Source organism: Labrus bergylta, chromosome 14 (assembly GCF_963930695.1).
Source record: "Labrus bergylta chromosome 14, fLabBer1.1, whole genome shotgun sequence".
NCBI lineage: Eukaryota > Metazoa > Chordata > Actinopteri > Labriformes > Labridae > Labrus > Labrus bergylta.
The window spans coordinates 9,253,787-9,281,560 of record NC_089208.1 but is presented as its reverse complement, the minus strand read 5'-3'; the positions used below and the strand labels follow the sequence as shown (position 1 = coordinate 9,281,560).

The 27,774-nt window shown below is 39.8% G+C and overlaps 2 protein-coding genes across 4 annotated transcripts; one reads left to right on the top strand and one right to left on the bottom strand.

Moving 5' to 3' along the window:
• Positions 1-25: 25 nt before the first annotated feature.
• mpp1 (MAGUK p55 scaffold protein 1) lies at positions 26-9,814 on the bottom strand. Its single transcript, XM_020643347.2, has 12 exons — positions 9,679-9,814; positions 5,725-5,853; positions 5,547-5,625; positions 4,942-5,027; positions 4,778-4,846; positions 3,171-3,367; positions 2,958-3,061; positions 2,791-2,871; positions 1,827-1,907; positions 1,532-1,734; positions 886-960; positions 26-798 (listed from the first exon to the last, which is right to left on the bottom strand). Exons 1-12 carry the CDS (start codon positions 9,799-9,801, stop codon positions 622-624), a joined length of 1,404 nt encoding a protein of 467 aa, XP_020499003.1. The 5' UTR covers positions 9,802-9,814; the 3' UTR covers positions 26-621.
• tmlhe (trimethyllysine hydroxylase, epsilon) lies at positions 9,793-27,774 on the top strand. Of its 3 annotated transcripts, XM_029279222.2 has the most exons (10): positions 9,793-9,918; positions 16,713-16,832; positions 16,963-17,094; positions 18,062-18,199; positions 18,281-18,457; positions 23,444-23,723; positions 23,812-23,931; positions 24,323-24,559; positions 25,873-26,011; positions 26,137-27,774. In XM_029279222.2, the coding sequence occupies exons 4-10, from the start codon at positions 18,079-18,081 to the stop codon at positions 26,266-26,268; spliced, it is 1,206 nt and encodes a 401-aa protein (XP_029135055.2). In that variant the 5' UTR covers positions 9,793-9,918; positions 16,713-16,832; positions 16,963-17,094; positions 18,062-18,078; the 3' UTR covers positions 26,269-27,774. The 3 variants fall into 3 exon arrangements, with proteins under 3 accessions (XP_029135055.2, XP_020499005.2, XP_065818836.1); XM_020643349.3 differs by lacking the exon at positions 16,963-17,094; XM_065962764.1 differs by lacking the exons at positions 9,793-9,918; positions 16,713-16,832; positions 16,963-17,094 and adding an exon at positions 17,480-17,494.

The window sequence follows — 27,774 nt, the reverse complement described above, 5'->3', positions numbered from 1 at the left end:
TGCACAGTCAAAGAAGCAGTCGAAACAGAGTTGGGAAATTTATTTCTGTTAAAAGTGCCTTTACAGTACCCCATGAGGTATACAGTGTGATGAGAGGAGACGTGAGGTTGTCAATGGCTCACTAATGATTTTGTGTAGACAGTGTTATTGTTGAATGGAGTTACACTTTATGTACGCACAGTTTCAAAAAAATCTCAATTTCATGGCACAGTCAAGCAAAAACAGAAAAAGAAAAGACGATGAATCCAGAAATCATGGTTTAATGGTAAAATCCGGACACTTCAAAGTAAGGATTTCATTCACAGTTGTGGTCCTATTTTGCATTTACTCACATTCCAACAATCACAAGCACGTGCCGCACCAAAACGATCCCTTAGCCACTCAAAGAGCTGAAGCAAAAACATCCAAACTAAACATTCCCTGTGAGGCTCTCCGCTTCTTAATAAATCTTTCTAAATATTGCTTTTTATTTTTATTTTTTGTATTCATTGGTGCAAAAAAATGGTCTGTGACGATTAAACACGAACCAAAAGTAAATCCACACGCACCTGGGACAAACTCATGTTAAGGAGTGATATTGCACTGCTTTTCATTTACTAAAAGGTGTTACGCTGACATCTGTCAGTACACCCACGACACAGGCACCCACTGTGGGGTGGAGGTGGCCTGCTCCATGGCCTCCTCCACGCCTTTCACACTCTCGTCCACGTCGTTGTTGACGAGAATCACGTCGAAGAAATGTCTGTATGTGGCCGCGATGGCTTCCGACTCTTTCTGGATCATCATAAGGTTTTCTGTCTAAGAGTGCAAGACACAGAGGGTTAGCTGTTGTCTCCAACTGGAGATTTAAAGAAATGAATCAAACCCAGAGAAGTTTTCTAGTACCTGGGCAGCTGTAGTGGTCGGTGCGATGAACACGACAAGAGGTGCAAAGTCAGCAGTCCGCAAGACTTTCAAGGTCTGCGTCAAAGAAGGAGAAACAATTTTTTGTTATGCTGATTAATTACAAGGGTGCTTCTTCTATAGGGAGAAAAAATACCATGCCACCTTTACCTATGAAATGCACCTGAAATTCTTAAATAATAACAAAATAGTTCATTTCATTATTTCTTGTTTCACTGCATGCAATCTATACTCAGACCGTTTCAATCAGGAGCAGTTCAAAGTAGGAGAATACTCCTTTTACTTAACCCAGGAGAATGACATACAATAATAAACTCCAACGTTTCACTCTTCTTAACCAACAAACAACAGCAGTCGAATGTTGTTAAAATGACACAGTAAACGTTGAGTTGTATTTTTTGTCATGAGGTAAGGCTAATGAGTGCAGACGATGAAACAGGAAGTTGTATTTCCAACTACTGGGTAGCTTAGCACTAGTTTTATACTTTCAATCAACTCAAAGAGCCATTAAAAGTCACCAGTTGACTTGACAAATTGACTCGGTAAGTTTGAGACAATAGCCCAATCTCCTCCAATCACAGCCTTTCCTTGAATCTTTCGTCTCCAGAACAACCTTTGTAAAACTAACCTGTGGTTCTATGTCCAGCACAGCGATTTTGCCCTGCTCTTGGATCTTCTCGATGGTCTCGATTTTGGTTCCAAACATGTTTCCCTGGAAGCTGCCGTACTCCAGCAGCTCGTTTCCGGAGATGCACTTGGTCATGGCGTCATTGGAGATGAAATAATACTCCTGTCCGTTCTCCTCGTCCTTGCGCTGCGGTCGGGTGGTGTCTGCATGGACGTAGTTGAGATACTCAGCTTTACGACACTTCCTCAAACTAAGCTGTTCTCGTGAGAGAAAAAGTTACGTGTTATCTACTTACGCGGGGCAGGGTAGGAAAACTTCTCTGGGTATTTGGTCAGCAGTGCATTCTTAATATGGCTCCTTCCTACACCTGGTGCACCTAGAAAGAGATTCATTTTTAATTTTAAAGGACATTGTTTCTCAAAAAACTAACCTATTTAAATGTTGCTACTGCTATTATAGTTGTTCAAATTTGTGTAAATGTGTAACAATTACACAAAAGCATGTGACTCAAAATATATTACTCTTTCCAGCTCTCCCTTTTAAAAGGGATCTCCGAGTTCATTGAAATAAATCTGGTAAAAAAAATTAGCATTTACTTATAAATATCTATTATAAAAAGAAAGTTCTATCAGATTCCTCTAATTTTGACAACATTCAGATCATTTCTAAGTGTGAATAATGTTGTACTGTAACTTTAAAGTAGAGCACGACCGATGAATCTGCCAACCGATAATATCGGCAGATATTATCATTTCAAGTGACTATCGATATCAGCGGATTTTATTGCAGATATGCTTGTTACAATTCACTCAGCAGACGCTTTTATCCAAAGCGACGTACATCAGAAAATATGCGCCAATATTACTTAATTTATTCACCAGTCAATAGCATTTTATTTGAGTGTCATTATATTAAACTAGCAGAGTGTGCTTTATGGATTACAACAAGCTTTATCACTCTCCAGAGTGTAAAGCAGTGATGTGCAGTTACTTTCCAGTTGACTGACCATCTTGTCTTTATTGTATATCTTTTATCTTTTCAACAAGTGTTGATAACTGCATTTTAGGGATCAACGCAATAAATGTCTGGATCTATATCAATCTATCTCTACAGATTGAACATAGATCTATGAAAGATTTCGGCCTATAAATCAGTATCAGATTTTTTTCGGTATCGACCCCCAAAATCTCATATCGGTCGGGCCCTACTTTAAAGACTTGATATCCCTAAGAAATTATAAACCGTTATAGGACACTTACCGATAAGCACCAGTGTTTTCCTGTTAAAAGCAGGGAGCTGAACAACCTCCTCATAAGAAATGACATCCAGCTGGTCAAAAACTGCAAAAAATACATTAAAATGCTTTAGACAAAAACAAAATTGAGAAGAAACCATGACGGAAAAGTGAGTAAAAAGAGTTTCTTACTGGAGCTGTGTTTAGCCAGGTACTTGTCTTTGCACTTCTTTTTCTTTCCAAACGGGCTGCAGGACTGGCTGCCCTCTCTGGCCTTGCTTTTACTTGCCACCCTCCTGCCAAGGGAGAGGAGATTGGGGATTAAATTAGTTTTGGTATCTGAGCCGAAGGACATTTTGTCAGTTTTTGTCATGTCAGTTTGACATGTATGAGAGATCTGTTTACCATTCCTGCAGCTCTGGGGAGGGGATCAGTCCAGCAAAGTCTGCAGCACCGCTCTCCACTCGGCCCTGCCACCAGTTTGGGTCCTGCTTGTTGATGATCTGAATGATGTCGCCGGTTTGAAACTTCAGACCTGCTTCTTTGCACGGGATAAGGTCATCCTTGGTGGGGTCATAGTCAAACTGGGCCCTCATGAACATCTGTAGATCAGAATCACAAAAAGTATAACTGTATCCTTGAATACAACAATTGTTCTGTAGATAGTGTTCGTCAAACTGGGAAGTCTGTCCTATCATATCCATCCCATCAGTCTCTGGTAAATACTCTGTATTTATTAAAGCTGATAGACTTTACACATGAATGTTTCGGTTCACCTTTGAACTTATTCCATTCCTCTGAGCTACAACAAGACACTGACATGTAAAGGTAGAGTTAGAGCTTAAAGACAAGGGTGTTTGTCTGAATAGCATTCTCACCATGAATACTCATAGTAGAACTTTCGAACATGAATATTATTTTATTCTGAAAATGTTATTTAGAAAATTCACCCTTAAAAAGAATTCAGAAGCTCATGATGTGATCTTTGACTGCTCAACTCTGATTTATCAATTCTGACTGCTGCTGATGTACAGATAGGACGGTAAACTGAAGCTTTTTTTTCAACCCAAAACAAGTTTGACCTCTGTTAAATAACAGAGTCCTGGATAAAGGAGTCCTGTTAAGATCCACCAAGTAGAAACAAAAACTACAGTTTTTGTACACCTCTTCTTCTTCTTCTTTTCTTTAGAGCAAAGTTTATGTGCCAACCTAAGCTGTCAAAGATCACAGCAGGTAACAGGTAAATCCCCGGTACCATGAATTATAACTATTGTTAGTAGAGCTCATGGATATTTGTGGTTTCCCAAAGTCGCTCCAGCAGTTTCTCTACACATAAAAGGATAAAAACACACCCACTGATGACGATCAGTACGATCAGTGGGAATACAGGAGCGGTCTGGGTCACCCAAAATGAAGAAGAACATTTGAAGTAAGTCTACATACTATTGGACTACAAGCTTTTTAAAGACTGCCATCACTGACCACAGCATGAACCTAATTCAATAATAAAAACTTTTAAAAGCAACATCACATACTGTGGTTTATTAATTTCTTGGTGGCCATTTCATTAAGACTTCTTCATATAGGTTGTAAAATCGATAGCACACATCCTGCAGGCAGCCATTTTCACGGTACAGGAGGATGTGATTGGCTGCCGGAGAGCATGTGATGAGTTGTGGCCAGCAGATGGCAGAATGAAACACACTAACAAAGTGTTTCAGGTCAAACTAGCAGAAACTAATGAAAGTAAATCATCTTTAAACTTAAACTATTTTCATATTCACCTGGTATGTTCATTGACTAACAGAAGATTCACCTAATAAAGAACAAAACGCTTTCAAATAAGGAAGTTATGGAGGAAAAAAAAAAAAAAAACGGAAAGAAATTAGGCTAGTTTTCTCGGTTCATGCATGTAAATGAGAACAAATGGGGCACAAAATGCATTCACAACTGAAGTACAAAACACCACAACACCAAAGCTGAGAGCATAATGCTGCTGGTCGTGTTATTACTTCACAAGCTCGAGATCGACTCTGCAGGTTGGGAATGATCTTCATCGTCACGACTCCATTAGTTTCTTTCTGTAAAAAGAGATGACACAGGATTACTTCCCTTTTTTTATACACCGATCATTACGCAAAGATTTGTGCCAAATAGTTCACTCTAAACAACTTACCAGGATCTTTTGTAGCTGATCTACAGTTTGGTTTGTCACACTTTTCCCATTGATTTCTGCTATTTCATCCCCTTCATGTAAGGACCCTGGAGGGAAGAAGAGTCCAGGAGAAGTGTAATAAATAAAACACACTTTGAAAAAAAGCTACTTGAGTATTATGTGTCCTCCTGGAAACAAATCCAAGACTTTTATTCCTGTGAAATTTAAGAGAACTATGAGTGAAAAAGGCAAAAACTGCAGTAGAAATTGTTTTTTTGGTCTCCATAGAATTACAAAAAATGACATCATGAAATCACCTAAACCATTCAAGTCCAATATGTTTGAAATATGTTCACCTTAATATCTCACTCAAAGTTTATAGATCATCTTATTTATGGCTTTCTCAGTTATCAAGGTCATGACCCGCTCCAGTACACAAGTGTGCTAATGCTAATAATGCTAAAACAGACCTGCCATGACTGGATCAAACTATTGACCTGTTAGGTCAAGAACTTACACACACACACACACACACACACGCACGCACGCACGCGCACGCACGCACACACAGCGGGTCAGAACTCTGCCCACTAACACAGGAATCTAATCAATATGTGATGACTCACCTTGTCTATGGATCATTCCCCCGTGCAATATTCTGGCCACTGTGCACCTTTGTTTGTCGTTCAGCTTCAGAGTAACCCCCTACATAAAAACACAGAGTCAATGATGAAGAGTCAGCCACACACATCGCATGTATGACACACATGGTGTTAGAGTGGAGGCAGATCATTTCGTATATACCATTGGCTCGGAGGGACTCTTTTCAAATTCTACTTCTTTCATCTTGGTCAGCTCTGCGCTGTTCATGTGTTTGGTACTGCCGTTGGTGTAGACGTCTGCTCCTTTGTTCTCATAGGTTTGCATAGTCGTCTGTAAAAAAGAAAAAGAAGGGGAGGGTAAAGTTTGGATAAAATGTATAGTTTGTTCTCTTTTCTCTCAAGGAATAAAATTTTAATCTATCTTTAAGCAAATAATTCACCTCATCTTCTTGAAGATTTTAGAGTCAGACAGCTCAGATCATTTCACTTTCCAATAACCGCACTGAAAGCTTTTTTTTTTTTTTTTTTGCTAATGTGTGCTAACAGCTATGTTTCATTTGCAGTTTCAACATATGTTCGAGGTTGAAAATTAACCCGGCGTTAGAACACCTCATTAACCCCGTCCTGTGATCTGGTCCACCAGGTTCATGTGGTCATGGAGACCACCAGTGTCATCAGGTGGTCATCACCGACGAACATCAATGTAAGGAACGCTAAATCCTCCAGCACGATCTAAAGTGAAGGGTTTGAATTCACTTTCAAAGACCCCGGAGACACGATCTATGCTGCTGTTATTAACTCAAGGAGTGGTGTGAAAGCAGAAAAACCCCAAACCTCCAGAACATTTCAACAAGTCTATAGTAAACGAGGATGTCTCTGTTCTCAGAGAAGAAATGCACCTTTTTAAAGCAGCATGAGAAAGAGCTCCTCCGACTAACGAAGGGCAATGCTGTTAATGTAATACGGGAATGTATTAGGTTGAAGATAAGATAACGAGAATGTAATGAGTTGTGATTCCTTAGCAGTAACTTGGTATTCTGTGTATGGCTCACATGTCTAATATACAACAATGTATTCACAATATTATATGGTTTAAGGATTGGTCACTTCAGCTGCATCAGCAAAAAACTTTCTGAAACATCAGCAAAAAATAAATTAAAGTATTATCTATCCTTCAGAATCAGCACTACAATAAACCAATAAATATCCTTATGGCCCTCTTCCTCGTCCTTTACGACTGAAACTCCTGTTTAAAAAAATATGTGCTGACTGTGATTTGATGTGGAACAAGGGCAGGGATTTCAAAAGAGTCAAACGATAACAGACTGCAGTTTGTATGTCTTTTTTTTTTTTTTTTTTTGTGTGTGTGCAGCAACCTGATAGTTATTTACCAGCTCTGTGCTGTTCCATGTCAGGACTGCACAGTACCAGGAGGGAGAGGACTTGGATGCTGTCCCATGCACAGACAACAGATGAAATTACATCCTCTCAGGAGAAGAATCTGTACTGCAGTTTTTCTCGCTGCAGATACAATCACCAAACAAACACATATCCATAGCTGAAACACCCAAACACTGATTTCTATCTCTAGAAAAAATCCAAAGGGTGTCACGACTTGTTATTTGCTTGTTCCTGGAGCAAACATTTCATATATTGGAGGTGCTCTGCAGGCAACAGGAAATTCATTTTGTGAATGTGTGGTGGTCTTATTACTAACTTAATGACAGTGCAGAAAAGGACCAGAAGTTGCTCTTTTAATGGCATTCATGTGGTTTTCTTCAGTTAGAGGGACTATTTGTGGTGCCCATTAAATGCAGCGACAGTATTATATTTTCCTTATTAGAGCAGCTAATGGCTAAGGGTCAAACAATCACACCTTAATAATCTGTTTTCGCACAAACCTGCTGAAACAAAGGACTAATTCCCTCCCTTAATCTGCTAACAGATGATGTCATCCCTACCACTTAATGCTAAAAACACAAGATTAGATTAATTAGCAATCAACAGCAATGACTTAAATGTTTCATCATGATTTCAAGAAAGAGCTCCACCAACTCTCACAGTGTCATAAAGACATAAAAACACATGATGATTAAATAGGTAATCATCTGGCCGGACACAATGACTTCCAATCACGGCTAACAGTCGACACGTGTTGCTGTCGCTGTGGGGTCAGGAAGCCCCTCTGACAAACGTGAATGCCAGTTTTGGGTGTGGAAGAAGCAACAGGATAAACAAACACTGGGGTGAAGAAAGGAAAGAGCAGAGAGCTTCCTGTTCTGGATCTTACCACGTCATGTGTACACATGAGGTTTGGCTTCGATTGAGTAGATTAAAGACAGTATAATGGGGGGGGACATTTAAAGTCAATACTTATTGTTCTATACTGATTACATTACATTTAAATCTGGCTCTTCATTATCTACACTTTCTCGACAGATAAGCAGCCTTTCATAAAACATTAATAATTCAGTCTCTCTCTCTCTCTCTCTCTCTCTCTCTCTCTCTCTCTCTCTCTCTCTCTCTCTCTCTCTCTCTCTCTCTCTCTCTCTCTCTCTCTCTCTCCCCCCTCCCCTTGTATTTAGAGGTGGATCTATTGAAGGAACGCAGCAGCAGATCGATATCTGACCTTAATGACCCTCTGTCTTTTTAAAAAGAAACAAGCACAATGCTTCAGAGGCCTGTCTGGCAAACTCGAATGATCACAGATGCACAGATTTTGGATCATACAAAAATATCTGGAGGGGTTTTAAAAAAAAAAAAAAAAAAAAAAAAAAAAAAAAAGGCATTAAATAGTTAGTCTTCCATGTATGTCGGGGCCTCGTCAGACTTGTCGAAACTTGTTTGAGTCTTCACAAAACGACTTAAAGAGCAAGTTTAGGGTGAAAGTCTCTGAACAAAGACCTCTGTAGTTTTACTTGAGTTTGAATGCATGAGTGGCTGTCTAAAGGGCCAGTGCACAGTGAGTTTGAAGTGTGTCCTCAGTGTGAAGCAGAAAAAGAAGCCTGAGGTGCAAAAACACAAGATAAATAAAAAATCCACAAAATCAACCTTTCTTTATGTAAAATGTACTATCATAATGAACCAAGACATAACAGTAACACGCATCTGCTGTTTGAGATAATGGACCATGTGACCTCACTTAAAGTCACTGATTTGAAAAAAAAAAGAAAGAGAAAAAAAAGCATTGAGTAGAAGAAGAACACACTATCGAGATTGTAGCTCAAGGCTATTGAACCGTAAACAGCTGATGTCAGGAGAGGAGTTTCCTCCCTTCACTGTGGCTCAGTGCTGACTTTTCAGATTCAGAGAAGAAGTTCAGAACAAAGAGCTCCCTGGATACTAATGCCTGCCAAATATAATGCCTAGAGTTAGAGCAGGGGTTTAAAGTTTTAAAACTCCTCTGTGGTCCCACTTATAAGGTTTAGCCTGCAGTCGGTGGTTTCAGGATATAATCAGGGCTTAAAGACGTGTTTACATCTTAAAGAACGGTCTGGTACAGTGATGGAAGTAAACAACATTGTCAGGTGACATTAATTCTTCAGCAGGAGTCCAGTATGGCCCTGAGGCAACTTTACACAAATGGACTATCATTAACTGAGAACATTGTCCCATAAAACAGGCTTACTGAAGTTACTTTAGGGTCGCTTTCACTGCCACATTTGAACATGTTCACATTTCTATTCGTGGGATTCGTGTATTACAATGTCTTTGGGATTTATAACAGGTTTACATCAGGCTCTGTCTTATGATCAGGGTCACAGCTACAAATATAGATCCTCTGACGCGTTTCCCCACTTTGTCAAGTGATTTCCATGAGTAGCCTCGTTTTGTGGGAAATGCAGAAGTGAAATTGTCAATGCAATGTCTACAGAGTCCCAACAAAAGCTGACCGAGCAAGTCCTGGACATTGCAGTGGTTACTTACACAGCCCTGTTGATTTTGTGTAAGGAAACTTCCACATGCAGGCTGTAGTTCTTTTGTTTAAACAGACCCACACACTCAGTTGCTGTACATAACATAACGACGGTCTATTTTTAGAGACCCAGTCGAGGAATAAACACACGGGTCATGTGCTGCTGCTTCCCGGAAGCAAACGTGAACACCGACACCTGGGGGAGCATACACAAAATAAGGTTAAATAACGACACCCTACCTTGTCAGACTTTGGTTTGTTTTGGAGGAGCTGCTCCAGGTACAGGTCGGAGAGGGCTGTCCGGACGCTGTTCACAGGCTCCAGTATGACAGCGGGTTCGTTTTTATTGGATTTTAACGTCATCTTTCCCTGTTGGCTATAGAAGAAGAAGAAGAAAAAAAAAAACCCTGTGAACCCGACGTGCCCCCGCTCAAGGTCCGCAAGAGGGCTGGTCACAAAACGCTGGAAACAGCTGATAAGGTGAGATAAGAGTCCAAGGTTCTGATCTGCAGCAGGTGAGGAGCATGAGATATGTGCTGCGGGGACACCGCTGACAAAGCAAGTAAACATGTAACTGACTGCTGCTCGCAGGGGCTGGCTCGCGGTGCGTTCAGGGCACTACTGTAAGCTCCGAAATTACGCTACACGACTTGTTTACGCCACAATGCTTTGAAGTGCTTCTGCGCGGAAGTTAAAGCACAATAAACCAAGCAAACTAGGCGTTTAAACATCTTTTCATTGGACTAGCACATACCCTACTGTAGGCTAGGCTACCTTATACGTTTCTTGTCCATTTGTGTAGGCTACATAATATGCCCATCTACTCTTTATTGTTCAACAGGCTAAATAAATGAATCCTGTGAAGAGTGAAACTGTATCCCTGTTTGTTACGTAGACTTTGTCACGGTTGACGCTGTAATTTGACGCTTTCTCGTGTTTTATTGTCTCGTGAAAAATGTTCCGTTAGTTAGACTATAATGTCACATATCTGCCCCTGCAAACTACACGTTCACTACCTTGTTTTCATTTAAAGCCCGGAAGACGACAAGGAACAATGCGAACATTATGGCATTAACAGGCTTAAAACAAATGATAGCCTGCGCAACAAAAGTCGTTGAGGTGACTCATCAAAAACAACCTGAATTTGTATTTTCCTTAGGGCTATTTCTGACCGTTCTTGCAGATTCAATGAAAATAAGTTGAATTTCCGACTGTACGTGGATGCAGCATTACCGCAGCATTCCCAAACAGAGTGGGACTGTCGGGCTGCAAGGGAGAAACATAACGGAGGCATAGGCCTACTGGTTGAGAACCAAGCAGCTCATGATTAAAGATGTCAACATTTAAACACATGTTGGGAAAGTAGAGCTATTCTGCAAACGATCACAGCATAGTAGGCTATAAGGCCCACTGTAAATTCATTTCCGGGCAGGCATCTTCGAGCCATCTGGAAAACTGTGTTGTAACCAGTCTATGGCTGTAACATGCACAAGCGGGTTTAGCTTTGTGAAGTGTAACAGTGAAGTCAACAGAGGGGGAATTGTTTCAGAGGTTTTGCAGACAGAGAAATCACAGCTTTTTCAACAGCCATTAATCAGCTAGTTTACAAAAGACCTACTAAATTTCCAGCTCTGGGGTCTAATGTAGGCCTACTCCCATGTGTGGGCTACCATCAGTCACAGATGCAATATTATCAATCAATAAATCAATCAATCAATAACAATTAATAACAAATGTTAGCCCATTTCAAGACACTACAAAAAGAGCAGAGGTCTTGACTTTGTTATGTTATTAACATTGAATAAACATACATTTCATTTTGACAGTAGTCTGACTTTTAGAATAGTTGATGCACAGATATACTAAAAAAAAAAACATTTTCCCACATAATGCTTTCAACAGCCTTTTCTGACTTAGGCTAAATGAAATGTAAGACATTTTCACAGTCTGCGTTTCAGGCTCCTGACACAACACACAAAAAAAAAAGAAGAGTATATTTTTTAATTATTTATCAAGGTCACACTCAACAAAATGAAGGGGGAATCATCAGTTACCAGAAAAGACATACAAACTTCTAGTAACTGGTAAGCAATATTATCAAAATGTTGGTTGTACAGTGACGTTAGAACTAAGCTCTTTCCTCTTCCATACAGAAAACTTTAACGCAAAGTCAGACACAGAGTGGTAAAAATGATGGCTGAAGGAAGCTGCGTCTTTGATGTTAGACTTACTGATATTCATGCTGTTTGCGTGCCTTGTCATGTTTTTCTATTAAACGTGTGATTTTGTGCAGGAGGGCAGTTTGGAATAGGCAGGTATTTTTGAGTGAAGTAAAAATGTTTGTATGCAGGTGATCTGTGTAATCTAAAAGGACAATTTCCAGAAGGGACTCCAGAGGGAGCCAGTTTGCAGGATTATTTCACTTCCTCTATACCACTGACCTTCCACCATCATAGTAAATCGATGACCTTGCCCGAATCACAAGCTACATTGATGCAAAATGTCCCTTTCTGCCCTAAAACTATTACCTTTTGAGAATATGGATATTAGTTACAATGTATTAAGCAATTAAAATCATTATGTAAGGATCATTTATTAACCACAAATGTCAATTAAGTGCTGATAATAAAAGTACAGCATTAAGTTACAGACAGCACATCGCTGACAATCGGTCCCTTACAGCACAACACGCTACATTTTGAAATTGATACACAACATTTAACTGATAATCAATTCATTGATGAGACTTGCAATAAATAGTTTTTGCTGATAATGTTCCCATTTTTAAATAGTTTTTGGAATTTCATTTTTCAATTAGGACTTTAAAGAGTCTCAACCATCACCTCTGAAATATCAGGGGCAAGTGCCCCACCATGATTTTGAAATCTGAGATGTATTTTGTAAACATCTTAAATTGATTTTCTATCATCTTGAATACAGTGTTTTAATAATCATTACTGCAGTACTACATCAAGTATTAAAGTATTGTCAAAATGGTGTCTGAGTTCTGTGACAATGTAAGCATACTTGTTTACTTTCACCTCTGGTACGGCTGATCCGTGGGACGCAGGTTAGCATAATTAAAAATACTGATGAAGCTGTCAACTATATGATAATGATGAAGACGTGCAAAATGTAGATGCCATATTTCATTTTTCAAAAAGAATGACTGTGGTGTAAAAACACACGTTACTGCGTATTATTGTAGTCAATACAATTCTAATAGAAAATATTTCTGTTCAGTGACATTAGTGTTGAAGTGGGAGTATTAAACACTTGAACAAAACTACAGAGCTGATCACCCTCAAAGTCCTAAACCTATGATCACCCACAACTGAAGAGCCACAAAGAGCTCGGGAGCCACAGGTTGAGTATCACAGTACAGCAACATATTTACTTCTATCTTCTTAAAAATTTTTTAATTATGTAATGAAAGTCATAAAAGATCATTATTCATATAAACATCCTGTCTAATACTCGTGTTAAGAAAGAGGAAGTCTGTTTGTTGCAACTGTTTCTGTATTAAAAGGGATTTCACAGGATGTCCTCATCGCTCGCCCTGCTGTGTTTCTTCTCATCAGGCTCCATGAGGACAAACATGAACTGAATAAACAGTTCTCCTAATTCAAACGCTCATGGATCTTTTTTAAAGAGGTTCCCCATGAAATGAAAGTACATTGATATTTTAAAAAGCAGACATTAACACAGAAACCAAAAATGCTTCAATCTGAGGTATAGGGCCGCATGATATCAGAAACAACTGACATGACCATATCCTTTCTATCTGTGATATATATATCTATATATATATAGATATTGCGTTATGACAATAATAATGCAGTCTGCTTTTTATGTATATTAAGCCTGCATTATCGTAGAAAATTGTACAATGAGTGATTATTTAGTTCAATATTTAGATGATGAGAAGAAGAGCGGTACATAGACACATTAAAGAGTGCATATAGCTATAACTCAGTTTTATGTCTTTCTGCTGTTTTTCTTGCTTTACACAATACATGTGTTTGCAACATGTCCGTCCATGAAAAAGTTTCTTCAAACACTCAATTGGCACAAATTAATGTGAGGGTAGCTGGTTGTTAGCTGGAGCTTTATATGTCATTACAGCCTCCATCAAACATCATATACTGAGTGAGAATTCATTTCTTCTTTCAAAATGATAATGTATTTGTTGTGAAGGCTCATATTGCGTTAATAATTGCGAGCCCTAATCTGAGGATAAGGCAGATGGTAGATTTAGGGTAAAAAAAAAATCCAAGTAATATATCTTTTAACACTGGAAACCAGATCAGAGCCTGTGACAGTAGTTATGTGTGATGCTTAGGGTCATTAACGAGCCAACATCGAAAGGGCCTTTTATGCTGTCAGCTTAGCAGAGCACATCATTTCACAGTTTCACCCGATTGACTCTCTAGATGCTCTCTTCAGTGACTTGTTGCACCAATCATATCTCCTGTCACACCTACTTACTCCCACTAGTTGCGCTACTGCTCCATAGTTTCCTGCATCCTGTTCTCTCTGACTTTGTGAAACACAGATAGTATTTTGTCTTGAAACATTATACTTCAGGGGGAAAAGAGTTCAGGTGCTGTTCACATAGAAAATGGCTCATACCATGTAGTATTTTGAATTCATTTGTGGTTTAAGAGTCATCTGTTTCTGTTTCGGCGATGCTGTCACTACTAACTATTTCATACTACTGCCTATGACCAGTAGGTGGCGCTATGACTAAGACCGATTATTGATGGCAGCTCACTGGAAGAGTTGGTTGCCTCTCAACTGGAAGGTTGGGGGTTCGATCCTCAGTTCTTGCAGCCGCATGTCTGACGTGTCCTTGGGAAAGACACTTAACACCTGTGTTGCTCCCTCTGCTTTGTCGGCGGTGTGTGACTGTGTATGAATGGGATTTAGTTAATACTGAAGGACACTATACACAGCAGTCTCTGCCATCAGTGTGTGAATGTGGTGTGGCCTGTGATGTAAAAGCGCTTTGAGTATTCCAAAAGAATAGAACAGCTCTATACAAGCCCAAAGCCAAGATCATGGAGATATAGATGTGGGCAGGACTGACATCAAACATGAAATCTGTGTAACAGAGGAGATACTGTCATGGACCATTGGGTGATGCTACGAAAATGACAAAAAATACTGTTTAGATGTGCTCAGGCCAGGATTCTAATCAATCATGTTTAACATGGTGAGGATTGATTATATGAGAGTAACAACGACTTCCTATTCATTGACGTGACACCGAAGTTAGCCAAACTGAACTTTGATGCAAATGCGCAATCATCACACACATCATCACCATGATGTTAAAGCTAATCCAAATTTGAGATCGATATGTTCAAACATTTGAGAAGAGTAAATCAAAGTCTAAAACATATGATTTCCTGTTTCTTGAATGGGGATTTCATTGAGACCCTGCAGCCTTCTCATCTAATCTCTACAGTTTGTTTCTTACCAGCCTTCTTTGGTGCTGACTGCTGGTTGAGTTGAGAGCATGTGAGGACTGTTTACTCCACTGCTCCACTGCTCTGTTCTTCAACCTAATATCCTACACAGTACACCTATTGTACACGGAGGTGTTTCACTTCTTTCTAGCTGCAGTGATATCTTTATTACTGGATTGGGAAGAAGGGAAGTTTGTGTGTAAATCATTATGACCACTGTGTTCCTTATACAAAGTACTACAGACATAGCAAAGCATACCTACCAAAGATAAGGACATACAAAACCATCACGTATCTTCCCAGCTCGCTCCAGGTCATTCACAAATGAAGGTCATCAAGCTAGCAGCTATGACAGTATAAAGGATATTTAAATCAAATCAATATACCTACAGCTAGCAAAATATACAAAAACATACACAAAATAATGTGATAATAAAAGGATGGATATAGATTAAAACTTACTGTAGGCAAAACAATGGACACCCAGGCCTCCCACTGGGAACTGCACAAAAGGGGAAATGGGGGGAAAACGGATATAGAAATACCACAGGCGAAATCAAATGAAGGAAGGGCTGCAAACTGCTCCCAAAGTGCTCTCAGACAAACATAAAACAGACGATTGCCAGATAATTTGACGTTGTAATAACATAAAACAAGAAAAGATACAGGTGCATGTTTGGTCTGTTGAGAGGAAGACTAAATAATATGTCAATATAAAAAAGCAGAACCATAGACTACAAGATCTAAAATGATCATATTGTACAGCTAATTCAACACCTTTGTAGATTAATTAAACAAAAACTGAACATCATAAGGATGGATTTATGCATGGTTTTTGTGTCAGAACAGCATCAGTTGACAGGTATATCATTCAGGCTAACCTATGTAGCAACTTAGCAGCCTACCTACTTGTCCATATAGTAGCCTATCAATAGGTCAATGACAGCTCAAATGCACAATGCATTCAGCACATCCAGACACATCTCATTTCCAGGATTTATGGGGCCATTTCATGTGCAGCATTGGGACTTATAGAAATAAATGAAGGAACTTATTTCACTATGGGAAACCTCCGTCGGCATGCATCATGAGAAAAAATACAATGACCTTATGAATCACTAAATGTTAGGTTATAAGATCATTCAAACACGTAAAAACAAGAAATCGAAATGAGTCAAATCAGCTTTTAAAACAGATTTCAGATTTAAAAATGATAAATAAAAGATATCTGAGACACGTGATTAACAGATCCAGTGTGTCAATCACTTCACATTGCTCTACAGAAATACAACTATACAGAAAAAAATATTAATTTATAGATAATTTATTACATTTTCACCAAATGTATTAATTAATTCTGTTTCCAAAGTTTTTGTGTGGGATGAACCGCAGTGCCCGGAGAAAAAAACCCACACAGACACAGTGGGAACATGAAGAGTCCTGACAGACAGGTGCCAAGGGATTCCTGTCTGTCAGGACTTTATGTGTTCCCCTGTGCTGCTAGGCCTGTTACAGCCTGTGTGTTTTGGGGGGAGTTTTGGGGTGGGAAGGAGGGGGAGGATGGGGCCGTCACTTCTGATCCATGTCCTGCCTCCTCTGCTGCTTGTATCCGAGGTGGCTTTCTGAGGTGCAGAACTTCTCAGCCTACCTCAACATGATCTCCTCACTGGTAGCACACAGCTGACTGACTTCCTCCAGCTCTTTCTGAAAGCGGTCAAGCCATCAACGTTGGTGCTCTTTGTCCTTTTGGAGCTCCTCCACTTCCTTTTGCAGATCATAATTGATCTCCTCCTGTCTTTCCAGTTTGCAGATGAGCTCGGGGCTGCTGCTGGCCTTTCCTTGGAGCTGTCTTTGCAAGCTGCTGATGTTCCTGCTGAATACCTGAAGACCTTCACCTCCTGCTCCAGGGACTCTTTCTCCTCTGTAAGTCTCTCTACCAGCATCAGGTCCTTGTTGGCTCTCCTCCAGTTGTCTATGGAGGCTGCCAGCCTCTTTAAACTCCTCAGCTCTAACCTCCTCATCTCTCAACTCCTTCTCCATGATATCTCCCCAGCTCTGGGATTGTTCCATTGCTGTTCTTAGTTGAATCAGTGTCTTGGATATTGAGTTGTCTGAGGGTTTAACATTCAACACAACCCCACAAGCCTTAAGCTTCCTGACAAACAGCGACAACACCCACCCACCTGTAAGTCAACTCAATCACCTCTGATTTTACCAATGTAGGATTCACTTTTATTTTTCATTTAATCAAACTGTAGTTTTTACCAAGAAAGAAATTGCCTTAACTGTTTTAGAACTAGGTTGTTAACATGTTTTTTTTCTACAGTAAAAATGTAGGCTACCTTTTGAGCTATGTTGGCTTTTGCAGGCAGCATCAAGTGGACACTCAAGGGAACTGCAGGTTTTTTTTTTTTGTTTTTTTTTTTAAATCTAAAAAAACTTCATTTTCAACACTGGAGGTTGTTGCTTGGCTCCAACAAAAAAGCTACAGGATCAAGGCGTTCACAGGTTTAAGCCACGCCCTTTGGACCCCTGATTGGTCCAAAGGGCGTGGCTTAAACCAAGTGCCATCCTCCACCAGCCAGGTAACTCAAAAATGAAAATATAGTGATCAGTACAACATCAATATGTGTGTAATCCTTCAGTGTAAAAATCTGTGCAATGTTAGATTAAATGCAATAATAAAAAAAATATAGGCTACTAAATCAAACTAAGGCAGTGAATTGTTGTGTGTTGGAGCTTGATTTGTCATTCTATAAAAAAAACTTTATCTTGTAAAGGAAATTCAAATTGGCAGACTGTTTTGTTTGGAAGGTTTGGTTAGGATATACAAAGATATTATTACAGGCTGGTCCGATGGGTGGCGGTAATACGCTTGCAAGCTGATCTTCCAACCGCAAACTAAACTGAAGAAATATCTACACCATTCGCTCTGTCATTTGTTGTTATGGTTAATCTTTACAGCATTCACCCATTTAGAGGCCTAGGTTTTGTCCAATATTTAATCCTGAGATTAAATGTGAGTCAAATTGGGCGTGAAGCGTGAAAAAAGGCTCAGTTCCGGAACTTTTCATTGAGTTATAGGACTCCCCAGTGCATCATCGACGAGAACAAGAGGATCATAATTCTTTTTTCTGCCTTTTGGATTAAAGTTGTGTTCACGGCCGGGATGTTTGGAACAGTGCAGCAGAGATTGAGAGCTGCTTTGAAACAGACTCAGCTGCTGTCTGGAAGCTGGAGACAAATCACGCAGCGCTCAGCGACTGTTCAGTTACGCGAAGACCACCTCGGTGAGTTTTATTCTATTAATCCTATTTGAAGGATTTGTTGAAGTTGAGCTCCTCATTAAGCTCTGCTCATGAAATCACCAGAGCTCAACAGCGGAGGGACATGGATGCATTTGAACTACTTGTGGCTGCGGGATCACTGCCGCTCCGAGACTTCATACAACTCCAAGACTAACCAGAGAAACCTGGACACCGCCAACATAGACCTGAACATCCGTCCTGACAAGACAAGTGTGGAGGATGGTCAACTCGTCCTCACGTGTAAGTCATCTTATTTACACTTCTACAAACGTGCATGTGTTTTTAAGGTGAGCTGGGGTCTCGTGACTTGTTCGGATATATTTTACTTTCTGCAGGGATGCAATAATGCATTTTAATAAAGCGAGATTAAAGTGACTGTAAACTGCCTCCTGCCCCCCCCCCCCTCATCTAAAAAGCATGGTTTGTTATAACTTCTTTTGTTGCAGATGTTCCACTGATATTGTGCAGTAGTATCTTTGGTGGGTCCTGCAGTTTTCATAATTTTGTGATGATGTGTTAAAATCTGGGTTTCCTATTATTTCATATTATAAACTTTTTTTTTTTTTTTCAATGTTTCCATGCAGGTAACACATTTTTTCTAAATTTCAATCTGAAATTAATATGCACTTCAATCATCACATTTTTTAATGTTCCAACACCGTGTTCTGAAACTATTGCTTTACGTCCAAAAATGTGTTCTCCATATTTGCACATGTTTTTTCAACACACGACATTCATTGGTTTGTGAACTTAACAGATGTGTTTTATCAAACTCTCACGATGCACAGAAAACCCTGAGGTTGACTTTGGTCAGGTCGTTCCACTCTGTAGAGGGACGGGTTAGTATGTTGGTCGTTGGGAATACAATGACGTCTTTTTTTTTAACCCTGATTTGTGTATTATATTGGGCAAACACGTTCTATACATTAATCTGGCCCTCGTTCACAGCACTTCATCAATATTCACTTGACAATACAAATGCGCCTCTGAGAGGAGTCGACTGGGACATCACACAGAGCTTTTATTCGACTGAAGAAAAACTTATGTTTCATGTCGTTTCCTTTGGTTAAAACCTGTTTGAGTATTCAGTAACAGAAGTCGGAACCCTTTGAGAAGATATATCACCTTTTAATAGATTCAAATGAAATGTATCGGATAGATTTAATGTGCTAGATTTTAGCTGTGCAATCATCTATGATAGTACTATTTCCAAAATGTCTTTATCAAAAGAGTGTTTTTCAACTTTTCCAAATATTTCTCTGAGCAGGTGAAAGTTTGAGAACAAAAGCGCTGAGATAACTTAACCATAAAAGAGGCTTTATGTGGCTTTACACAGAGGCTTTACAAGGCTTTTACCATGTGTAAGCAGGTTACAGGAGGACCTCTACAAAGGCGAGGAGAAGTTGGACTTTAACATCTGCACTGATAATGTTTAATGAGAAAAGATGACCTCGGTTTGCTGGGTGTGTTCAGATAATGGAAGAAGACCGTTTGTGTGTGGTTACATTAGAGCTGAGAGAAATGACAGGCCTCTTCTTTCACATGATAACAACGCTGACAAGTAACAGAAGGATCAGAGATATGGATCCTCAATTCCATATTGTTTGAAATGTCCCCCTGAAAAGAGGAAATCCCACACACTGCTTTTGCTCAGCATGAACAATTTATTAGAAACAAAACCTCCAACTTTTTGGACCTTTCTTCTCTCAAACAAATTCCACCGGCATGATCTGAAGTAGACAATGCCCCGCCGAGAATGTGTGTGCTCTGGTGTGGGAGATCTGGTCTAATTAGAATATTCTCTCAGTCATCTGCACTAGCATGACCAGAGTCACTCACCTCGAAGAAGATGTGTGAAATGTCTCTGTCACACGCTATATTTGAGCAAAACGTTGATGTGCAGTGCGTGAATTGATGAAAAGTATCTCATTATCAAAACATCTTTTGCCCCCACATGTGATGATGGATATGACATCAACGTTAACACGTCGGGCACAAAATTCTTTCCAGAGTTTCAGAGTTTTTGTTCCGACTTAAGCAGGCATCTCGTTTTTCCAATGACTCCGACACCACGTGAATGCAGCCGAAGTATTGGCTCAATGATGCCACCACTACTTTATACATGATGAAATGTCCTTGATGATGACATCACATTATCTTGTTTTTTTAAAGATGTATTTTTGGGAGATTTTTGTGCCTTTTATTTGTAGAGATAGGACAGTGGACAGAGCCGGAAATCAGGGAGAGAGAGAGAGATCAGGGCACGACATGCGGGAAAGGAGCCACAGGTAATTTAAGAATGTAAGAAAGTAAGAGCTGTTTGTGCTTTTAAAAAAAAAAAAAAAAGAGGGTTTCTAACACTTATCTGCAGACAAAGAAACCTCAGGAAGGAGCTGCTAGCCAAGTGTTTGTTATGTGATTCTTGGGAATCTGTCGTTTTTTAGGATTCAGTGTACTGAGCCAGGCGCTACAACAGTAGACGCAACAAAGTGACATCCAGATAATTGGTGTAGAGCTGTTGATAATAGTAATAATAATAATAAACTAGACCATACTGAATCAGTTTTTGAAAGAGCCAAAATGCCCCCATAACATCTCCTTTGCCGTTTCTAAACCCTCATCCTCCGCCTAATAACCTGCAAGAAGCAAAGCACTAAGCAATGCCTCACTGAGCTGTTCCCTGGAGAGGCCCGAGGAGGCAGAGAAAGTAATTCAACCAGCAGCTGCCTCCCATTACTTATGTCTCCAGTATTTTAGCAGCCTGCTCCTGCACACAGAGGGATAAAAAGCCATGTGGGATTTAGTATCCTGTTTTGGAGTAAGAGGAATAAATGGCCTCACAGCAGCAGCAGCCAGGTGTGAAAATGAAACAGGTGTAAAAAAAAAGAAAACAGGTACACATCTACACATCCCCTCCTGCCTTATGATCATAGAAAGTATACATAAAGGATGTAGCCATCGTGATGTCACCTAATTGTTTCATGACTACCTTTTCAAACCTCAGTTTTAGCATTTTGGTTGGATTTATAGTCATAGTTTTGAAGCACACAGATGGCGGGCACCGTATTGGAAAAGCTGTCTCAACCAAGCTTGTAACAACCTTGTAACAGGTAAAGACATGGAACTGAGGCAGGCCTTTACTACAATTCTACAATGTTACAATTCACTTAGCAGACGCTTTTATCCAAAGCGACGTACATCAGAGAGTAAGTTCAACACTAATCCATTCATGCACCGCCACCGAAGCAGCTGGAGCAATGCGGGGTTAAGTGTCTTTCCCAAGGACACATCGGACATGTTGCTCAGCTGGGGATCGAACCCTGAGAGGCAACGACTCTACCAACTGTGCCACAGCTGCCCTTCTTTAGCCTCCTGACAAACAGCTACAACACACCTCTTAATCAGATCAGCCACACACATGCATTTTAAATTTGACTTTAACTGGGTTTCCTTGGCTCTCCTAGCCAGTGTCAAGTGGACCCTTGAGGAACTGTAGTTATTTTGCACCTCTGCATTGGCCTTATTTTTCAACTATGGAGAGTGCCGCTTGGTCACTCCAAGGGACGACGCCTGAATCATGCATGTTTTTGGGGGTAAATATAATTTAATTAGTTAAGTCATATACACATTCTAATCCATTACAGTTGTCATAAAATATGAGTAAACTATAAAGACCAAATCTTTTGTGTACCAGGCTGTAAACCTGTTTACAGTTTGTTGAGTTCAGAGTATTGATATGGGACCTAATGGGGATTGACTTCCTTTGTGATCCAGCCTCAAATGGCCACATGAGGAACATGGTTTAATTTTTAGCCCTGCCTGTGTCCCCCAATCTTACATCAAAGACATGTGCCATAAGTCAGCGGCATGTGGTGTAAGTTCAGTGGCTTGTGCCATTGTCGATGGCATGCCACTAGGTGGCCAGCGCCTCTCTCGGTTTCTGGGTTTAATGTTAAATTAAAGTGTGATTGTTTGATTATGTTTGTGCTGCCCCCTAGTGGCACGTTATAGGAAATGGCATGCCACTAGGTATGGTATACGGGCGCATGCTACTGACTTTGGGGAAATGTCGTTGCTCCCTAGTGCCATGCTACATGCCACTTTTCCATCACGCCGGTGCTCCTTTTATTTCTCAGGTCAGGTCTTCCATGAGCAGAAAGATAATTAAACAGTTTAAACATTCAGTTTCTAAAATGAGGAGCTTCATACTGACACTAGGAGCTTTTAATTAAACAGCAGTGTCGGCGTCTGGCAGCTTGGAGATGTTGGGCTTTCTGTGTGTGTGTGTGTGTGTGAGTGTGTGTGTGTGTGTGTGGGCGTCTGTTTACACTACTCAGAGACCGACTGATGCAGCCTCTCTGTGGGCTTCTCAAGCTTTGATTGGATGTTGGATTGTTATACTGTATTCATAAGTGCACAAGAGTGGCTCTGAAGCTTACATAAACTGACAAATAGGCACCCGTCAGCCCCGAGACATTTGATGATGCACGCTCTCCTGTGGGCAGACTTTCACTGGCACTCTCTCTGTCTGTGGTTCATACTCAAGGTCAGCTGAGTCAGGTTGAACACTGGCCCTCTCTAGCTTGGTTTTGATAAATGCTCAATGTCAGTGATGCAGAAGTAAGCTGCAGGCCTCATTTTAAACCTCAGTTGACCTTGCTGTCTTTGCATTTTGTCTGTTGCCTTGAAGTACTCATCAAGCACAGAAGAACCACCATCAAATCAGCTAGTGTTAGCCCACTCTGCCCCAGTTCTGCTCTTTGTTCATCAACCAACACATTTCTTTAAAGCTTCTGTGAGGAGAAGACTATCAGCTACAAGACTTTATATTTCTATCCAATAATTTGTGATGACCCATCACTGCTCTCACTGGCTCATTGTCAGACGAGGCAAATAAGAGCTTGCTGCCAAAACAGCTTCTGTCTATATTTTCCTCGCTGCAGATTCACAATGGTTGGAACGTTTGACTGTTAAAAGACAGGAGGATGATTTTTTTCATCAGAAAAATACTACTTACACACATACAGGACAAAATCAGCAAAGAGATAAGAGGTACTGCTTTGTCCACAGGAGTCACAGAGATGCACCAAATAACTAAAGCTGCTTTAAAGCATACATTTAGATATGACTAAGCCTTTTGAAAAAAGAAGTCATACCATCCATAGCATTTGAGGCAATGTTTTTTTTTATAGTGCTATATATTTTTTTCCCATTTCTGTGTCCCAGGGCCTGATGGTCATGTGACAAAGTACAGCCTGAGCTGGCTCGCTGAGAACAGCTATGAGGCAAAGAAGAAGAAGCCCGTCCAGCCTCGCATCCTATGGAATGCAGACATCTACAACAAAGCAAATGTACCTGCTGCCAAGTGGGACAAGATCATGAGCTGCGATGACGAATTAAAGATGTTTCTTCAAAACTACCTTCTGTATGGGTTCGCTTTTGTAGAAGGCGTCCCACCTACAGTTGAGGCCACAGAGGCTGTTACCAAGAGGGTTAGCATTATCAGGTACTAAGTGGTTCTTTTTGGTCAATGCTGTGGTGAAACGTTTAGTGTGTCCACCTTCTCCTAATCTCCTTGTGTTTCTGTTCACAAGGGAGACTACATACGGAGGAATGTGGAGTTTCACTGCAGATTTTTCCAGAGGTGACACCGCCTACAGCACTCTGGCCTTGGACCGCCATACTGACACCTCGTATTTCCATGAGCCATGTGGGTAGGTGCAGGAGAGGTGGACTGAATTGTGTTTGTAAATCGTTAAAAAGCTTCTTTTTAAAATAACTTTCTAGAGGAGATGCCAATAGCCTAGCGGTTGTTTAGCGTGCCCCATGTACGAAGGCTATTGTCGTCATCGCAGCAGGCTTGAAGTTTGAATCCAACCTCTGCCTTTTGATGCGTGCCATCCCCCACTCCCTCCTCTAAACATCTCTATCTCTTCAGCTGTCCTATCCAATAAAAGCAAAAATGACGCACAAAAAAACCTGCAAAAGAAAACCTTGACATCTTGACAAACCTTTGATAAAACCCAATGAAAACACATTTTCTTTTAGAAAAGTGTCACATTAAAAATGTACACGTCTAACTTGATTCTGTGATTGTTGCTTCAGGATCCAGGTTTTCCACTGTATCAAGCATGCAGCGACAGGGGGAAGGACCCTACTCGTTGATGGGTTTTATGCCGCCGAAAAATTACGGCAGAGGTCTCCGGAGAACTTTGAGCTGCTCTCAAGCTTGCCCATCCCCCATGAGTACATTGAACAAACCGGCAGTCATAAAAACCACATGATTGGCATTGGCCCTCTGCTGAACGTCTATCCATGGAATAATGAAATGTACCTGGTCAGGTATGTCAAACAAAAATGCTGTGTTTAATACATTTCTTTGTAGTAGAGAATGATCAGATATTGCATTCACATGCACAGTGTTTCTCTTTAATTTCCATTCTATTGGCTCCGTGGTTAGATACATTAAAAAATCCCTATTTATGTGGATTCCATCCAACATATTCAAATGGCAATCACTTTCCTGATGTCACACTCGGAGTGGAAAAAACTCAAATTCTGTCTTACTATAGTAATGCTTATCCAGGTTTTTCTCATCTATACATGAAAGGAATTTGATAATTACTATTGTTTGAATGCTATCATTAGAATGCTAATGTTGACATCCAAACAATTACTAGCATACACTACTGTTAGTTCGCAAAGTTAACTTTAAACTAGCTAACGGCACTGTAGGAGCCAATTTAGTGTGTGTGTATTTCAATGGGTTTTGTTTATATCTTTATTTATTTACTTAATTTGGACACTAGGTGGTGATAATTGATCATTTGGGTTAATTGGTCAGGTGGTTGGTTGAGTGTTTATATGTCACAGGTGAACAGGAAACGAGGGCGTCGGTGATGGGAAACATACGGTTCTTCCCGTAACACAACATAACGCAAGTAGGCTATTTAACACGACAAAAGAACGACAACCAACAGTATAATCTTGGAAATAACAACTCATCATATCATCATCACGGTTCGTCTCTGCTTCATATGTGACAATAAACTGGAACATCAGAAAGTCATTCAATTTTGGACATTTGTTTATTTTTTACGCGTCAAGGACTTTCCATACACCTTTGCAAGTGACTAAAAGCAAGATAAGAAATTTGGACATTAGATAGTCACTACAAGTACTCTGAAGTTGTGCCTTTAACTGTAAATTGAAACATTCTCAAACAGTGTTAGCTCGGAATTGGTTGAATGCTATTAGCTGTTTTCTAACAGTAGTTATTGGGTTTGCGGAATATGTTTAGATCCATAAAATACGATGGTCCTGATATTCACTATCCGTTGTCTTTCTGGTTGCTTACAAGTCTTTTAAGCAGTGAAACTAATAATAGAAAAATGAAAATAGCTGCCCTGAAAATATGGTGAGAGACATTTGAAATGTCATGTTCTTGCGGTTAACTCAAAATTTGTTCTGTGGCTTTAAAAAGTCTAGCTACACAACACATATGTGTTTTAAAGTTATAATAGGAGTGAAATAATTTTTTTAATATAATTATTTGTTAATTTATTATCTTGTGTATTTAAAATTATAAATGAAATACTGTGTTAAAAAAAATAGGAATGATGAAGTGTTTCAACTTGAACATTTCTTCACAACAGATACAACAACTCTGACCGGTCAGCGATAAACACAATCCCTCATGACCTGGTTCAGAAATGGTATGTGGCTCACCGAGAGCTGACGACAGAGTTGAGGCAGCCAGAGAACGAGCTGTGGGTCAAACTGACTCCAGGAAAGGTAAGAAGGATATCAATGCTCTTTTTAAATGTCTGTTTCAATCAACTACAGCTTGAGGGAAAATTAAAGGCAACCAAGACTTACAAATGTAATCTGAGGATTTTACCCTCTCTTGTCTTCATAAGGTCATTTTCATAGACAACTGGCGCGTCATGCATGGGAGGGAGTCTTTCACCGGCGTGAGGCAGCTCTGTGGATGCTACCTGACCAGAGACGACGTCCTTAGTGCTGCACGTGGCTTCGGTCTACAGGCCTGATCCTGGACATGAAGAACCCTTCACATCTGTGCCTTGTTGTTTAACCTACTGAGCATCATGACAACACTCTGTGCCTTTCACCTCCATCAAATTTAAGATATCTGTATATATATATATATATATATATATATATATATATATATATCTTGTATTGTTCATGACCTTGACCTATAATTTGAGACGTATAACTCACGATGACTGTGGCTTTCTTTACGATATTCCAGGAGTGGTTTCTACACGATTGGTTTTAAAATGTAATGTGCCCTAAATGAATAAAGATGGCGGACACCACATGGCTGTCTTAATTCAGGTGCTGGTGCGTATGATATCCTTAAAAGTTTCCAACAAACCTCTCTCTTTAAGATCTTAAAGAGTGGATACAATATGGCTTTCTGTAAATGATGCATGGGAATAATGTGTGCAAAGCTTCTCCTGCTACTCTTGGCTTGGGTTGTAAATTGTAAGACTTAATGAAATTTAGATAGTGTGTGTGTGTATACTTCTTCGTTGGCCTCATAAACATGCCAAGCAGCTCGGTTAAAGGAAATATACAGAGGGCCCCGACATCTTTAAATTAACCAAACTATCATAAATTTGTGGATAATATCTAAAGCATGGCAGAGGGAAAGCTCGTAGTCGTTAGTTGAATTTATGGATGATGTAGTGCCAAAGAAGTTGCTGTTTGAAATATTTGATTATAATGGGGAAATAATATATGTTGACATGACTCTTGTGCAAAATGTTCTTAATTAATCAGCAGCTGGGTTTTTATATAATGCATTGACTCAGTAATTTAGAGAGTCAAATGGTTTAAATCTACACTATTGCTCTCAAAACCATCAATAAATAAATAAAAAGAAAGTCTTAATAATATGAAGACTCAATAATAAACTCAATAGACTCAATATCCATCTCAGTTGTGATAAAAGTGACACAAATTAAGACATAAATTAGATCCGAAAGAGAGAATTAAGGCCCTTCAATGTACGTATTTATCTTGGAAAAAGCTTCTTAATGTAAACAAGTTTTAGGATTGACTTGTGTGCAACGAATGCTTAAAACTAACTATATCAAACTGTGGAACCCTGTATCAGTAAACAATGCACTTGTGGTTAAAGACAATGTTTTGGAATTGCTTCAACACCTTACTTTTGTGGGATGATTCATAGGTTTTTTTTTTACTGCTTGCCCCACAATCTTTTATCAGATCAGATTCATTGGGTTGTCTTTGGCTTTGGAAACTCTCTGAGATCAGTGTTGTCATTTTTCCAACAGCTTCTGACCAAGTGTTACTGTGAGAAACTCCAATGTGTGTTTGCTGCCACCTAGTGGACACTTTATGAAGACAATAACAGTCACACAGGAAGAGCTGAAATGTATAAATGTTATCTGTACGCTATCACAGTCTCCATACACAGCAGACAGTTTGTGTCATTAACAACATATTAAAACCATGATAAGCCTTTAAATGACTAAATTTGAATAAAGACTTTTATCCTTTGGTAA